Below are 17,237 nucleotides of genomic sequence, written 5' to 3' on the forward strand. Positions count from 1 at the left end.
GAGGGCTGTGGTTCCTTTTTATTGTGGAGGATTTACCCCGTGGGTGGGGTTAGACGATTGGCTTGTCAAGGTTTCCTGGTTAGGGAAGCTTGCGTCAGTGTTCTGGTGCGTGGAACTTGATTTCTTCTCTTTGGAGAGCAATGGAGTGCCCAGTAATGAGGTTTGAGATGGGTCTATGTGTTAGGTGTGACCTTGGGCAGCCTGTATGTTGACGTTCAGGGCTATGTTCCTGCGTTGCTGGAGAATTTGCGTGGTATGTCTTGCTCTATAACTTATTGGCTCTTGGGTGGTGGTTGGTTTCAGTGTAGGTATGGAGGCTTTTGGACAGTCACTTATTACTTAAAGTTCCATGTAGTCAGGAGTTTTCTGGTGTTCTCAGGTTTTGGGCTTAAGTCTCCTGCCTGTGGATTTCAGTTTTATTCTTTCAGTAGTCTCAGGACTTCTCCAACTATACAGCACTGATAAGAAAACTTCTAGGTTAATGGCAAAAAGATTCTCCCCTGTTAGGGACACCCAGAGAGGTTCACAGAGTTACATGAAGAAGAGGAGAGGGAGGAGGGAGATAGAGATGAGCAGGAGGAGAAAAGGGGGACTCAAGAGGAGAGAGACAGATCTACACAGCTGTCTGTTCCCAGAGTGTTCTCCATAGCTGAGTCACCTACAAAGATTCACAGAATTGGATTGGGAAGAGAAGGGGAAAGGAGGAAATAGAGGTGTTCTGAGGTAGAAAACAGAGAGTCAAGATTGGGAGAGGATAATCTTCGGTTTAAAAATAGGGCTTCTCTTCTTTTTTTTTTTGTAAGGTTATAGTGTATTGAAAATGAAAATTAAGGAGTAATAGAGGAGTACTAGAGGACTTTAAAAGAAATAAGAGAAAAAGAAAAATAGAAAATAGAAGAGAAAAAGGAAAGAAAAAAAAGAAGAAAAAAGAAAAAAAAGAAGAAAAAAAAAGAGAAAAAAAAATTTTTTTTCCCTAATTAAAAAAATCATAAAAATCTATGAAAATGAAAGTTAAGGAGTAATGGGGGAGTAATAGGAAATTTTAAAGGAAAATAAAAGAGAAAAAAAAAAAGTAAAAATATATCTAGGAGTTTCTCTGGAGCTGTTGCGGTCAGTGTGGGTTTGACTCAGTTTCAGATAGCTCCTCGTTCCAGCTTACACTTCTCAATATCTACAGGCCCCTTCCGGTGTAGTCGGTGTTTTCTACAGGGATTTTAATCTGTTGCACCAGTCCCTTCTGAAGCAGTTCCCTTTGTTTATTTGGCTTCTGTTTGCCAGTCTCTTCAGAGCCTCATTTCCGCCCTGACACAGGCGGGCTGAGGTGGACTCTTATTCAGGTAGCTAGTTCCCTCGCTCTGCGGGGAGGGGCTGGCGCTGCAGGGAGGGGCTGGCGCTGCAGGGAGGGGCTGGCGTTGCGGGGAGGGGCTGGCGCTGGGGGTGGGGGGCTGACGCTGTGGGGACGGGCTGGCGCTACGGGGACGGGCTGGCGCTGCCGGGAGGGGCTGACGCTGCTTTCTCCGTCTGCACTGCTCAGGCTCCCGGCTGTTCTATATGGAGCGCGCCCCGTGCTGCGCGAGGTTCCAGCCCTCCGGTGTTCCACAAAAGCGCGGAACGAAAAGCTGCGCCTGCTCTCTGTGCCTTCCCCGTCAGAGCGGTCCAGGCAGCCAGGGGCTTGATGGGCTCACTCTACCCAGGTGTGGCGTGCCCACTCCCTTCCACGGACCCAGTTTCAGTTTCCGCTGGCGCCAGTCGGGTGCGTGCGCCTTCTGCCCTCCGCATCCCCAGCCCCAGTCCCCGCCCGAGCCAGTCGGGTGCCTGCACCCTGTGTCTCGCCACGACCTTCCCCTCCCCCCTGCCCCCTGCCTCCGGAGGGGCTGGGCCCAGTCCGCAGCCTGCGAGCTCTTCTCTGGACTTTCTCCGTCTCTTCGTTCTGCGAACGGCTGGCAGTGTGTTCCGGCCGGTTAATTTCCTCTCTCTCTTTTGGTCTCCCACAGTTCAAGTTGGCAACTCACAGAAGCTCCCTCCGATTGTCCTCAGGGCACTCAGGCCCGGACCCTACCCCAAGCAATGCCGCCTAAGACTCCCTTCCCAGGACGGATCTCCGTCCTTAGCTCTTTTGTCTCACTTTTTATCTTTTATATTTTGTCCTACCTCCTTTCGAAGACAATGTGCTGCTTTTCTGGGCGCCTGATGACCTCAGCTAGTGATCAGAAGTTGTTTTGTGAAGTTTGCTCTGCGTTCAGTTATTCTTTTGATGAATTTGTAGGAGAGAAAGTGGTCTCCCCGTCCTACTCCTCTGCCATCTTGGCTCCTCTAGACTTTCTATTTTGTTCCATTGATCTATATTTCTGTCTTTGTGCCAGTACCATACTGTCTTGATGACTGTAGTTTTCTAGTATAGTCTGAAGTCAGGCAGGTTGATTCCTCCAGTTCCATTCATCTTTCTTAAGACTGCTTTGGCTATTTGAGGTTTTTTGTGTTTCCATATGAATTTTTAAATTATTTGTTCTAGTTCTACGAAAAATACCATTGGTAGCTTGATAGGGATTGCAGTGAATCTATTGGTTGCTTTGTATGGTATACTCATTTTCACTATCTTGATTTTTCCAACACATGAACATGGTATATTTCTCCATCTATTTGTGTCACCTTTGATTTCTCTCACCAATGTTTTATAGTTTTATATATATATATATATATAGGTTTTTTTGTCTCTTTAGATAAATTTATTCCTAAGAATTTTATTCTTTTCATTGCAATAGTGAATGGGATTGTTTCCTTAATTTCTCTTCCTGTTTCTCATTGCTAGTGTATAGGAATGCAAAGGATTTCTGTGTATTAATTTTATATCCTGAAACTTTACTATATTCATTGATTGCTGCTGCTGCTACTTAGTCACTTCAGTCATGTCTGACTCTGTGTGACCCCATGGACTGCAGCCTTCCAGGCTCCTCTATCCATGGGATTCTCCAGGCAAGAATACTAAAGTGGGTTGCCATTTCCTTCTCTATATTCATTGATTAGCTCTAGTAATTTTTTGGTGGTGTCTTTAGGATTTTCCATGTAGAGGATCATGTCATCTGCAAACAGTGAAAGTTTTACTTCTTTTCCAATCTGGATTCCTTTTATTTCTTTTTCTTCTCAGTGCATTTTAAAAACAGAAACTTTTCAAAATTGGTGAATTTTTGTATAGCTACTTTAATATTGAAGAAGGAAGAAAAAAAGGAATATTTTCAGCATAATATGCTTTATTATTTCTAGAAAGGTAAAAACACTACTGAAATACAAGAAAAGATTTGTGCAGTGTATGAAGTGTTATGATCGATCAAATGTGTCAGGGCTTCTGGTTCATTATGGCAGAGTGAAAGGAAGTGCACTCATCTTCCCCTGCCAGAGCACAAAAAAAAAAAAAAAAAAAAACAACTAGCTGTTGAACAACCATCGACGGGAGAATGCTTTGTTGTTATTCAGCCACTCAGTCATGTCTGACTCTTTGCCACCCCATGGACTGCAGTATGCCAGACTTCCCTGCCCTTCACTATCTCCTGGAGTTTGCTCAAACTCATGTCCATTCAATTGGTGATGTCATCCAAACATCTCATCATCTGTCACCACCTTCTCCTCCTTCCTTCAGTCTTTCCCAGCATCAGGGTCTTTTCCAAAGAGTCAGCTCTTCGTATCATGTGGCCAAAGTATTTGAGCTTCATCTGAAGCATCAATCTCACCAATGAATATTCAGGGTTGATTTCCTTTAGGACTGACTAGTTTGACCTCCTTATTGTCTAAGGGACTCTCAAAAGTCTTCTCCAACACCACAGTTCAAAAGAATCAATCGTTTGGCACTTAGCCTTCTTTATGGTCCAACTCTCACATCATTACATGACTACTGGAAAAACCACAGCTTTCACTACACGGATCTTTTTCAGAAAAGTGATGTCTCTGCTTTTTAATATTCTGTCTAAGTTTGTCATAGTTTTTCTTCCAAAGAGAAAGAGTCTTTTAATTTCATGGCTGCAGTCATGCCTGCAGTGATTTGGAGCCTGAGAAAAAATAAAGTCTGTCACTGTTTGCACTTTTTCCCCATCTATTTGACTTGAAATGATGTGACCAGATGCCATGATCTTAGGTTTTTAATGTTGAGTTTCAAGCCAGCTTTTTCAGGCTCCTTTTTCACCTTCATCAAGAGGTTCTTTAGTTCCTCTTCACTTTTTGCCATTAGGGTGGTATTATCTGCATGTCTGAGGTTATTCATATTTCTCCCAACAATCTTGATTCCAGCTTGTAATTAATCCAGCCGGCATTTTGCATGATGTACTCTTCATATAAATTAAATAAGCACAGTGACAATATACAGCCTTGACATATTCTTTTCCCAGTTTTGAGCCAGACTGCTGTTCCATGTCCACATCTCACCACTGCCTCTTGACCTGCATACAGGTTTCTTAGCAGGCAGGTAAGGTGGTCTGGTATTCCTATCTCTTTATGAATATACCACAGCTTGTTGTGATCCATGGTCAAAGGCTTTAGCATAGTCAATGAAGCAGAAGTAGCTGTTTTTCCAGAACTCTCTTGCATTTTCTAATATCCAATGGATGTTGGCAATTTCATCTCTGGTTCCTCTGTCTTTTCTATACACAGCTTGTACCTCTGGAAGTTCTTAGTTCACCTACTGCTGAACCCTAGCTTGAAGGATTTTGAGCATTACCTTGCTAGCTTGTGAGATGAGTGCAATTGTGGGGTAGTTTGAACATTCTTTGGCATTGCCCTTCTTTGGGATTAGAATGAAAACTGACCTTTTCCAGTCCCATGGCCACTGCTGAGTTTTCCAAATTTCCTGGCATATTGAGTACAGCACTTTCACAGCATCATCTTTTCAGATTTGAAGCAGCTCAGCTGGAATCCCATCACCTCCACTAGCTTTGTTAATAGTAATGCTTCCAAAGGCCCACTTGACTTTGCACCCCAGGATGTCTGGTTCTAGGTAAATGACAGCACCATAATGGTTATCTGGGTCATTAAGACCTTTTTTGTATAGTTCTTCTGTGTGTTCTTGCCACCTCTTCTTAATCTCTTCTGCTTCTGTTAGTTCCTTACGGTTTCTGTCCTTTATTGTGCCCATCTTTGCATGAAAGTTTCCCTTAGTATCTCTAATTTTCTTGAAGAGATCGCTAGTCTTTCCCATTCTATTGTTTTCCTCTATTTTTTTGCATTGTTCACTTAAGAAGGCTTTCTTGTCTCTCCTTGCTATTTTTTTGCACTCTGCATTCAGATGCATATATCTTTCCTTTTCTCCTTTGCCTTTTGCTTCTCTTCTTTTCACGGATTTTTCTAAGGCATTCTCAGACAACCATTGTGCCTTCTTGCATTTCTTTTTCTTAGAGATGGTTTTGGCTACCACCTCCTATACAATATTATGAACCTCCGTCCATAGTTCTTCAGGCACTCTGTTTATCAGATCTAACCCCTTGAATGCTTTTGTCACTTCCACAGTGTAGTCATAAGAGATTTGATTTATGTCATACCTGAATGACCTAGTGGTTTTCCCAACTTTCTTCAATGTAAGTCTGAATTTTGCAATAAGGAGCTCATGATCTAGACCACAGTCAGCTTCCAGTCTTGTTATGGCTGACCATAGAAATCTCCATTATCAGCAGCAAATAATATAATCAATCTGATTTTTGTATTGGCCATCTGATGTCCATGTGTAGAGACATCTCTTATATAGTTGTAAGTGGGTATTTGCTATGATGATGGTGTTCTCTTGGCAAAACTCGTTAGCCTTTGGTTTGCTTCATTTTGTACTCCAAGGCCAAACTTGCCTGTTACTCCAGGTGTCTCTTGACTTCCTATTTTTGCATTCCAGTCCCCTATGATGAAAAGGACATCTTTTTTGCTGTTAGTTCTAGAATGTCTTGTAGATCTTCATAGAACTGTTCAACTTCAACTTCTTTGACATTAGTGGTGGGGCATACACTTGGGTTACTGTGATGTTGAGTGGTTTGCCTTGGAAATGAACCAAGATCATTCTGTCCTTTTTTGAGATTGCACCCAAACACTGTTTTGGACTCTTGTTGACCATGAGGGCTACTCCATTTCTTCTAAGGGATTCTTGCCTACAGTAGTAGATATAATGGTCATTTGAATTTAAATCACCCATTCCCATCCGTTTTAGTTCACTGATTTCTAAAATGTCAATGTTACACTTGCCATCTCTTTGACCACATCCAGTTTACTTTCATTCATGGACCTAATATTCCAGGCTCCTATGCAATACTGTTCTTTACAGCATCGTATTTACCTTTACCACCAGACGTATCTAAAACTGGGTTTCGTTTCCTCTTTGGTTCAAAGCCTCTTCATTCTTTTTGGAGATATTTCTCAGTTCTGCCCCAGTAACATGTTGGACACCTACTGACCTGCAGGCTTATCGTTCAGTGTCCTATCTTTTTGCCTTTTCACACTGTTCATGGGGTTCTCAAGGCAAGAATGCTGAAGGGGGTTGCCAATCCCTTCTCCAGTTGACCACATTTTGTCAGAACTCTCCACCATGACCTTTCCATCTTGAGTGGCCTTGCATGGTATGGCTCATAGTTTCTTTCGGTTACACATTGAGTTATTTCACCTGTTCTGGCTCCAGCATGGTGCATTGCTCAGTCGTGTCTACTCTTTGTGGTCAGATGGACTGTAGCCTGCCAGACACCTCTGTGCATGGGATTTTACAGGCAAAATTACTGGAGTGGGGTGCCATTCCCTTCTCCAGGTGATCTTCCTGACCCAGGGATCTAACCAGAATCACCCAAGTCTCTCGTGTCTCCTGCATTGACAGGTGGATTCTTTATAACTAGCACTACCTGGGAAGCTCCAGTAGGATGATGGAACCCACCAAAAAATATACACTACATCCAAAGACAAAGAAGAGGCCACCGCAGGTTGGTAGGAAGGGCACAATCACAATAAAATTCAAATCCCATACCCACTGGGTGGGTAACCCACAAACCAGAGAACATTAATACAAAAGAAGTTCTCCCACTGTTGCGAAGTTTCTGAGCCCTACATCAGGCTTCCCAGCCTGGGGTTTTGACAAAGGGACTGGGAATCCCAGGGAATCTGACTATGAAAGCCAGTGGGATTTGAATATAGGACTTCCATTGGACTGGGGGAAATAAGACTCCAGTCTTAAATGAAGAGCACAGACATAATCTTGCATGCACCAAGGCCCAGAGGAAAGGAGCAGTGACTCCATAAGGGACTAAAACAAAACTACCTTGTTGAAGGGTCTCCTGTGGAGGCATGGGTCAGCAGGGGCTCACCACAGGGACAGGCGCACTGGTGGCAGCACTCTGGAAGGGTCCCCTTGGCATAAACCCTCTTGGAGTTCACCATTAACCTGACCATAGAGCCCTAGACCCAAGGGCTGGGTCGCCTCAGGCCTAAAAACTACCAGAGAGGGAGAACAACCCCACCAATCAGCAGATAATTGAATTAAAGTTTCACTGGCCAACCCCTGTTCACCAGAGCAAGACCAGTTTTTACCACTGCCAGTCCCTCCCATCAGGAAGCTTACACAACTCTCTTAGCCTCCTCCATCAGAGGGCAGACAGAAGAAGCAGAAGAACCATCATCCCACAGAGGCTAGAACAAAAACCATATTACAGAACGTTAATCTGGATGAAAAAGCAGAAAGTTACATCCCAGATGGAAGGACAAGATAAAATCCAAGAAAAATAAATAAATGAAGAGAAGATAGGCAATCTTCCAGAAAAAAAAAAATTCAGAATAACGGTGTTGAAGATGATCCAGGTCGCAAGAAAACAATGGAGAAGATGCAAGAAATGTTTACCAAATACCTACAAGGACTAAAGAACAAACAGAGATGAATGATACACTCAAAGGAATCAATAACTCAATAACTGAGGCAAAATGGATAAGTGACCTGGAGGACAGAATAGTGGAAATCAATTCTGCAGAATAGAATTTTTTTTTTAAGTGAAAAGAAGTGAAGACAGCCTAAGGGACTTCTGGAACAACATTAAATGCACCAACATTGGCATTATAGAGGTCCCAGAAGGAAAAGAGAGAGAAAGGGCCTGAGAAAATATTTGAAGAGATAATAATAGCTGAAAACTTCCCTAACATGGGAAAGGAAATAATCAACCAAGTCCAGGAAGCACAGAGAGTCCCAGGAAAGATAAATCCAAGGAGGACCATACCAAGACACATGGTAATCAAACTGACAAAAATTAGGGACAAAGATAAAATATTGAAAGGAACAAGGGGAAAACAACAAATAACATACAAGGGAACTCCTATCAGATTACAAGCTAATTTCTTGACAGAAACTCTACAAGCCAGAAGGGAATAGCATGATATATTTAAACTGATGAATGGGAAGAACCAACAACCAAGAATACTCTACCCAGCAAGACTGTCATTCAGATTTGATGGAGAAATCAACAGCTGTTCAGAAAAGCAAAAGTTAAGAGAATTCAGCACCACACTGAGAAAGATTGAAGACAGGAGTAGAAGGGGACGACAGAGGATGAGATGGCTGATAGCATCACTGACTCAATGGACAAAAGTTTGAGCAGGCTCCAGGAGTTGGTGATGGACAGGGAAGCCTGGCATGCTGCTGTCCATGGGGTTGCAAAGAGTCGGACATGACTGACGGACTGAACTGAACTGAAACCAGCTTTGCAACCAATGCTGAAGGAACTTCTCTAGGCAGGAAACACAAAAGAAGGAAAAGATCTACAGAAAATAAATCCAAAACAAGAGGGGGAATGCGTGTAACTCTATGGCTGATTCATATCAATGTATGACAAAACCCACTGAAATGTTGTGAAGTAATTAGCCTCCAACTAATAAAAAAAAAAAAAAAAACAGTAATAGGGTCATACACATGGATAATTACCTTAAATGTAAATGGATTAGATGCACCAACCAAAAGACATATGTACATGAAAACATGTGCATGTATGCATTTCCACTTAGCAGATCACTGCTTGACACCCCCCCAAATTGTATGTAATTATTTTATATTCTTAGGTTAATCATGTTCCTATTGTGGTTTGCAATTATAGTTGTCTTTTATTTTTCGTCTGGCTATTGATTGTGAAAACTGATAAACATTTTTTACTATTGTGATTGTGCTACTATTACTCACTTACCATTGTATCATGACTGGTCAATAGAAAAAATAGTAGAATGTTATATAAACCAAAACTACGATTTAATAGAAAAACCTATAATCACTTCTTGAAATCCAGATGCATATCAAAATTATCTTGGAACTTTTTGAAAAATACAAATTTTTTTTCTCCAAATCTTCAGATATGTTTCTAATTAGTAATCATATTGAAAAACAACTGAACTATATGATGATCTTTTACTTTTATCTAGTTTGTTTCACTTTTTCTATTTCATATTCTGTTTCGTTTAGTTTGTTTTCCAATTTCTTCATCTCTTCTCTTTTTTTTTTAATGTTCTTTCTCAAACTTTTACCAAGTGTAGTAGAAAAGCTTTTGTTTACATATATATAAATAGTATGTATAATATACATATATTTTAGAAAACTTACAAATTTTTGACTAACTAAAAAATTTTGACATTTGACATCACTTGTTTGACTTAGTATAAATAGAATGCTAGATTTCTAATTTTAAAAATAGACAAGCAACAAAATTTACTGTATAGCACAGGGAAATATAGTCAGTATCTTCTAGTAGCCTATAATGGAGAAAATCTGGAAAATAATAAATGTGTATATATCTGGCTGAATCACCTTGCTGTGTACTTGAAACATTGTAAGTCAACTATACTTCAATGAAATATGTATATTAAGGAAAAATAAAGATTGAAGAGAGAAAAAACAACCAGGAAAAATTGTGAAAATTACAAAAACTATGTTGCAACATGGAAACATGATTGCGGTAAAAATCTTAAATGAAAATAAATTATATCTCCTGGTAAATTAGCAAAACTATAGAATTTTGCACCAAACGTAATCTGATATCTTTGCCTCCTGTGACAAAACAACTTAATTTTAATGGGAATCTTCCCCTTTACAGAAAATAATTAAGTCCTTTCTATCTCCCTGGGCAGAGATAATAAAAGCCTTCTAGAATTTTTTTTTTTTAAGTGTCAGAAGTGGTTTGCAAAGTTTCATACTGAAGATCTCTCATGGACAATGGTCCATAGTCGGGTAGGCCAGTTGAAGTTGATAGCAATCAAATCAAGACATTAATTGAGAACAATCAATGTTGTACCATGGGGGATATAGCCAACATACTCAAAATAGCCAAATTAAGTGTTGAAAATCATTCCCACCAGCTTGATTATATTAATTGCTTTGATGTTTGGGTTACATGTAAGTTAAGCAAAAAAAAAAAAAAAAAACTTCTTGATCATATTTCTGCATGTGATTCTCTAGCAAAATGTAATGAAGACGTTTTGCTTTTAAAACAAATTCTGGCAGATGATGAAAAATGGATACTGTACAATAATGTGGACTAGAAGAGATCTGGGGCAAGTGAAATAAACCACCACCAACCTCACCAAAGGCTGGTCTTGATGTAAAGAAGGTGATGTGTGTATGGTGGGATTGGAAGGGAGTCCTCTATTATGAGCTCCTTTTGGAAAACCAAGTGATTAATTCCAAAAAATTCTTTTTCCAATTAGACCAACTGAAGGCAGAACTCCATGAAAGACATCCAGAATTAGGCAACAGAAAATGCATAACCTTCCATCAGGATAATGCAAGACCACATGTTTCTTTGATAACCAGGCAAAAACTAGTGGTTATAGCTTGGCTGGGAAGTTCTGATTCACCCATGGTATTCGCTAGACTTTGCACTTTCAGATTTTCATTTATTTCAGTCTTTACAAAATTCTTTTAATGGAAAAAATTTCAAGTCCCTGGGAGACTGTAAAAGGCACCTGGAAAGGTTCTTTGCTCAAAAAAATTAAAAGTTTTGGGAAGATGGAATTATGAAGTTGCTTGAAAAATAACAGAAGGTAGTGGAACAAATTGGTGAATACATTGTCCAATAAAGTTCTTGGTAAAAATGAAAAATATTTTTACTTTAAAAAAAAGAAGGAACTTTTTGGCCAACCCAATATATGAAATGTTTAATTCTCTTCTTTTAGTCTAAGACAGACCATGTCAGTAGAAACTAAATACAGACAAAAAATACATAAGCAACATAGTCAATAGTCAATATGGTAAACATGATTGATACATATCAAATTCTACATCTTTCAAAAATAATTCACTTATGAGCATGAATATTTTTATGCCATACATTTGAAAAACAGTATTTCCAAGTATAAAAATATATATTCTCTGATTACAATTGAATAAAAAATAATCTTATATATTATGCATTTAAATTTTAAAAAGAATAAAAACAAACAGCTTATAAACGCCTGTCTCAGAAAAAAATTAATGGAAGGAAAGCATATAAAAGTATAAATGCAGACAAGTATATAAATTAATATATAAAAACATACAGCCAACTAACCAATAAGTCAAAACAACTAGAACTTTGTAAAAATAAAGAACTGGATGAACTTATTAAAAAAGAGAGGGAACACAAATACATTGAAATTATAAGAAACACAAAGTACTTGATTCAACTCCATGCAAATGAAATTTAAATCTTTAATAAAACTAATTTTCTAGTTTTATACAAATTATTAAAACTGACCTCAGAAGAAATAGAATAGAAAAAACTGAAACAATCATAATTTCTGAGAAAGGTTCAAAGATTTATTCTTCAATGAAGTAAAGTAAAATAAGATTCTTTTATGGCTAAAGTAATATTCCATTGTATAGATATACCACACCTTCTTTATCCATTCATCTATCAACAGACAGGTTGTTTCTATGTCTTGGCTATTGTAAATAATGCTGCATTGAACGTAGGGGTACAGATATCTTTTTGAGTTAGGGAGGATTTTTATTTCCTTCCTTCATTTTTTCCCTACCCAGAAGTGGAACTGCTGAGTCATATGATGCTTCTATTTTTTAATCTCCATGCTGTTTTCAATAGTGGCTATACCAGTTCACATTTCACCAACACTGCACAAGAGTTCCTTTTTCTCCACATCCTCACCAGCATTTGTTATCTCTTATCTTTTGGATAATAGCCATTTTAACAGGTGTGAGGTGAAAGCTCATTGTGGTTTTAATTTGCATTTCCCTAAATGATTAATGATGTTGAGAACCTTTTCAGGTACCTGTTGGCCATCTGCACGTCTCCTTTGGAAAAATGTCTATTCAGGTCCTATGCCCATTTTTTTTTTTCATTTATTTTTATTAGTTGAAGGCTAATTACTTTACAGTATTGTAGTGGTTTTTGCCATACATTGACATGAATCAGCCATGGATTTACACGTGTTTCCCATCCTGATCCCCCCTCCCGCCTCCCTCCCCATCCCATCCCTCTGGGTCTTCCCAGTGCACCAGCCCTGAGCACTTGTCTCATGCATCCAACCTGCTATGCCCATTTTTAAAATCAGATTGTTTGTCTTTTTGATGTTGAGTTGTATGAGTTCTTTTATATGTTGGACATTAACCCCTTATCAGGTATATAATTTGCAAATATTTTATTCCATTTGGTAGGTTGCCCTTTCATTTTATTGATGGTTTCCTTTGTTGTATAGCAGCATTTTAGTTTAATATAGCTAAATTATTTATTCTTGTTTTTATATATATTGAGTTGGTCAAAAAGTTTGTTTGGGTTTTCCTGTAAGATGGTATGGAAAAACCTGAATGAACATTTTGGCCAACTCAATATATAAGGATATGTGTTAGTCGCTCAGTCATGTCTGACTCTTTGTGACCCCATGGACAGTAGCCCACCAGGCTTCTTTGTCCATGGAATTCTCCAGGCAAGAACACTGGAGTGGGTAGCCATTTCCTTCTCCATAGGATCTTCCCAACCCAGGGATTGAACCTGGATCTCCCACATTGCAGGCAGATTCTTTACCATCTGAGCCACCATAGAAGCCCATAGAAGATATTTATAATGTAGATGATAATTTTCATCTGTGGGATAGTTGGCTTAATAGAAGTTACTGGCTACTGCTGGAAGTGAAATTCTATACATTATTTTAATAGACTTAATAGAATGGCTCTTTCCTGGTGATATTTGAATAGGCAATTTCATCTAACAAAGAGTTATCTTGGGGGCATTGTAGTGCACAATAGATATGTACTGAAAATTCCAGTGAGGTATATTAGTATTCCATTTTACTACAGTGGGTTCCAGGTGTAAAGTTTCTTTAGACTGAAAAAGAAATAATTCTTACTCGGAGTTCTATGGGTATCACATCTTCTTGCTAGCATGGGCTAGAAACTTCAGGTTTTCTCCCTCATCCGTGTTACTGTATGTTCAATGGAATAGTCGACTTAGGTTTATTGCTTGTGAATTACCCTCTTGATTCAGATTAGGTCCAGAATTGGCTATTGTCCTCAATCTGACCCCATGTTGAGCCACATGACAGGTCGGGAAATGCTGATCATGTACGCCAGGCTGCGGGGTGTTCCTGAGCCAGACATCGGTATGTATGTGGAAACCTTTCTGCATTCAATGCACATGGAAACCCATGCTGACAAGCTGGTCTGCACATACAGGTGAGACATTATGCTGCTTATTTATTAAGCTGCCTACTGCCCATCTGTATTTCTGCTGTTTAGCATGAATGCCTGAAAACTCAACCTGACAACTCTGTCACACGGAAGCAATGACTGTGACGTAGCCTTACTTCCTGTCAGGGTTCAGATATCAGAAATAAGGCAGATCACATTTGTATGAAGTTAATCTTTTGCAGACATGATCTGTAGCTTTTGCATTTCAAAAAGAACACATTCATTCCTGTATCCCTATGGTTATTTATCTCCTCAAAACAAAAATATTTTACCAGTAATGATGCTAAAAAGCATACCCCCCCCAAAGTCATTTCAATGAAAATGAGTTGGTATATACACAGCATTGTGGATATATGAGCTAATTCTGTTGAATTAACGATAATCTTATTTCTTCTTTCTCCTCCACTTTCTCTCTCCTTCTTTGACAATAAAGTGGAGGAAACAAACGTAAATTGAATACTGCTATTGCCCTAATGGGAAAGTCCTCAGTTATTTTCCTGGATGAACCATCTACTGGCATGGACCCAGTAGCCAGGCGCCATATGTGGGACACAGTTACATGGATATGTAATAGTGGCAAAGCTATCGTCATATCTTCCCACAGGTATGACCCATTAGGAGACTTGGGTGAGAGTTAGAAGTGTATAAGAGAGAATTAGTTTGAGTCAAGGATATGTCAGTGAACTTGTCTAAGTACGTGAAGTACGTAAGAGGGACTGCGAGCAAATGCTGATTCCTGGGGAACTTCTAGAATACTCAGTTAAGTTCTGAAATCCAGACTTGGTAGAAGATAGGAAGTCAGGGAAGTGTTTCTCTTGTAAATTTAGAAATCAACTGCTTTGAATTTTTTAATCTCTTCTTTCCAAATATGGTCGTAGTAACGATCACTTGCAATATAAAGCCTTCTTACTATGAGTGTTACCTTATAATCATAGCTCTGTTTTGAAATATAAAGTTTTGCTTCTGAGAGGGAGTCTCTTCATCCATATATCCTTTGTGCCTCTAGCATGGAAGAATGTGAGGCCCTTTGTACCAGGCTGGCCATCATGGTAAAGGGGCAGTTCAGGTGCCTAGGCAGCCCACGTCACCTCAAGAACAAGTTTGGTAATATATATACTCTGACAGCAAAGATTAACATTGATGATAATGAAGATAAACTAGAGGAGTTCAAAGAATTCATTGAGATAAATTTCCCAGGTAATGTAGATAGGGCTTACTTGTGAAAATTGTTTTAAGTCACATATGTTGTTCTGCTGCATGTACTCAATAACTTTTTTCCATGAGTAATTGATGTTTATTGAGCTTTTATATTAGGCCCCTTTAGAAATAATTTTTCTATGAATTTATCCCTGATTATGCTAAGAAGCTTTCTCAAAATCACAGAGGTTCTCACCAGTCTCTTGTAGGAATTAGCCAGTAAGATAAATCCATTCAAGTTTATTCGTTTAGAGTTAAATTATTTAAGTTAAGGCTCTATTTTTTATCCTTGATAATTTTTAAAGTCTCCCTTTGAGCATCGTCCCTCTGCCATTCCCTGGTTTCTGAGTCAGGCAATGCTTATGAAATGCAAATCTCCTTTTCTTCTTTGAAGGAAATGAACTGGATGTTTGACATAAAAATTTATTCAGCCTTTGTGTGCTAATTTCAGCAAGTGCCTCTCTGTGCCCATGACAAACAAATTTATAGCCAGCTTCTATTTATTTGTACTCTCAGTATTTTATTTGTAGTCTTTAACTTGAATGATCACTCTATCAACAGTGTGGTAGCCAGATGGTTAGGATACATGTTTAAAAGCACGGAGTCTATAACAATGATAAAGCAATAAATGGTATTGGCCTGCACTAAGGAAGTGACAGTAAGCATGGAGAGGAAGAAATTATAGGAAATGAATATATATATATATATATAGAGAGAGAGAGAGAGGAGAGAAGGCAATGGCACCCCACTCCCATACTCTTGCCTGGAAAATCCCATGGACGGAGGAGCCTGGTAGGCTGCAGTCCATGGGGTCGCTAAGAGTTGGACACGACTGAAGCGACTCAGCATGCATGCATGCATTGGAGAAGGAAATGGCAACCCACTCCAGGGTTCTTGCCTGGAGAATCCCAGGGACGAGGAAGCCTGGTGGGCTGCCGTCTCTGGGGTCGCACAGAGTCGGACACGACTGAAGCGACTTAGCAGCAGCAGCAGCATATATATATGTATATATATATATAGAGAGAGAGAGAGAGAAAGAGGTAGGTGGAGGGGGGATGATCAATTAGAGAGGAAGAACCATAATGTAGGAAAGATCATTAATTTAGTATTAATTATATTAGAATATTCTAATAAGTATGTCCATCAGGCCAGCTGGATGTTCATTTAGCCTTTCATTCATATGGAAAGATTTGTGGAGCACTTTTTGTATGCTGTGTTGACGATAATTAACCACACAGAAGCATATATTTATATATACTATGAGCCATTCCAATATCCTATTTAACTTGAAAGTGAGAGAGGACACAAAACACTAAGGCCAAACTTGTCTTAAAGAAGGTGAGGAACACAATAGCTTGGATGTGAAACTACATATAGAAAGTTGCTGAATTGGCAACCTTTCCCCATGCTATCCTTGAGCAAATTAGCTATTTCAAATAAAACTTCCCCGTTTAAAGATAACAAAATCAAAAGGATGGTCCCTTTATGTATGGGACCTATGCATAAAGATTATCCAGAAAAGGAAAAAACAAAGAACTGTAACATGTGAAAGGCAACTTAAATATATATTTCAGCCTAAAATTATCTCTAGAAATTAGAGGACTATTTCAATTAAATGCTTCCCTTTAGTGGCAAAGAATTTAAGACATCATTCATTTTTTTAAAAGGCCACAAAGAAAATAGTTCCTCTTTCTACAGCATGACAGATTATTCTCTCAGAAATGTACCACTATTAAAATAAAAATACATACTGGAAAACATAAAGTAAATATGCCTTTAATTATTTGCTTAGACTCAGAAAAAAGGGAGAAAAAATATTCAAAGAACCAAAACAGAACAGAAAAAAATTATCAAGCTAAAACCTGATAGAGACAATCATAAAATGCAAAAATTGGTTTTCCCTGAAACAAATTCCAGTACCAGTACTAATATAACTTTTGACCCACTGCAGTGTGAGAAGCTTAATCTAAGATTCCCACTAAGCAAGGACCTTCAAAAATGAACAAATGCTTTAGTTGCCAGCCCAGAATGTAAGAAGGTTAAAAATTGACATTCTGTCCTAATAACAAGTAAAAAGTTGAACACACTGAAAAATCAGCAAATCCTCTAGAATCTGAAAAAGAAGTAAGGGCAAACCACTGCAGCCAGTATTGGACAGATAGGCAAATACAGGGAATCACGGATTACCATATCAGAAAATGTCTAGCAGAAAGTCCAAGGGCAACCAGTGCCAAGCTGGAAAAACCTGAATTGCAATTGAATTCCTGCAAGGACTGTGTGGACACCTGTAAAGGGTAACCACTCCAGAGGGGCCATTTATGGAGATTTCCTACATATTGTGATATTTACCTCCAGGACCTTGACAAGGTTCTAGAGTATTATCAGAGCC

General features: G+C 39.0%; 1 protein-coding gene and 1 pseudogene across 1 annotated transcript in view; one reads left to right on the plus strand and one right to left on the minus strand.

Annotated features, from left to right (window-relative positions):
- The window catches only part of LOC122433520, a 28,460-nt pseudogene extending 16,212 nt beyond the window's left edge, over positions 1-12,248 (minus strand).
- Positions 1-17,237, plus strand: part of LOC122433545 (phospholipid-transporting ATPase ABCA3-like) — a 224,824-nt gene that overhangs the window by 185,167 nt on the left and 22,420 nt on the right. Inside the window, exons 26-28 of the mRNA XM_043456582.1 lie at positions 13,449-13,636; positions 14,085-14,255; positions 14,658-14,848. Of these exons, the coding sequence (XP_043312517.1) occupies positions 13,449-13,636; positions 14,085-14,255; positions 14,658-14,848 (550 nt within the window). The remainder of the gene's footprint in view (positions 1-13,448; positions 13,637-14,084; positions 14,256-14,657; positions 14,849-17,237) is intronic.

This window comes from Cervus canadensis, chromosome 32 (genome assembly GCF_019320065.1).
Source record: "Cervus canadensis isolate Bull #8, Minnesota chromosome 32, ASM1932006v1, whole genome shotgun sequence".
NCBI classification, from domain to species: domain Eukaryota; kingdom Metazoa; phylum Chordata; class Mammalia; order Artiodactyla; family Cervidae; genus Cervus; species Cervus canadensis.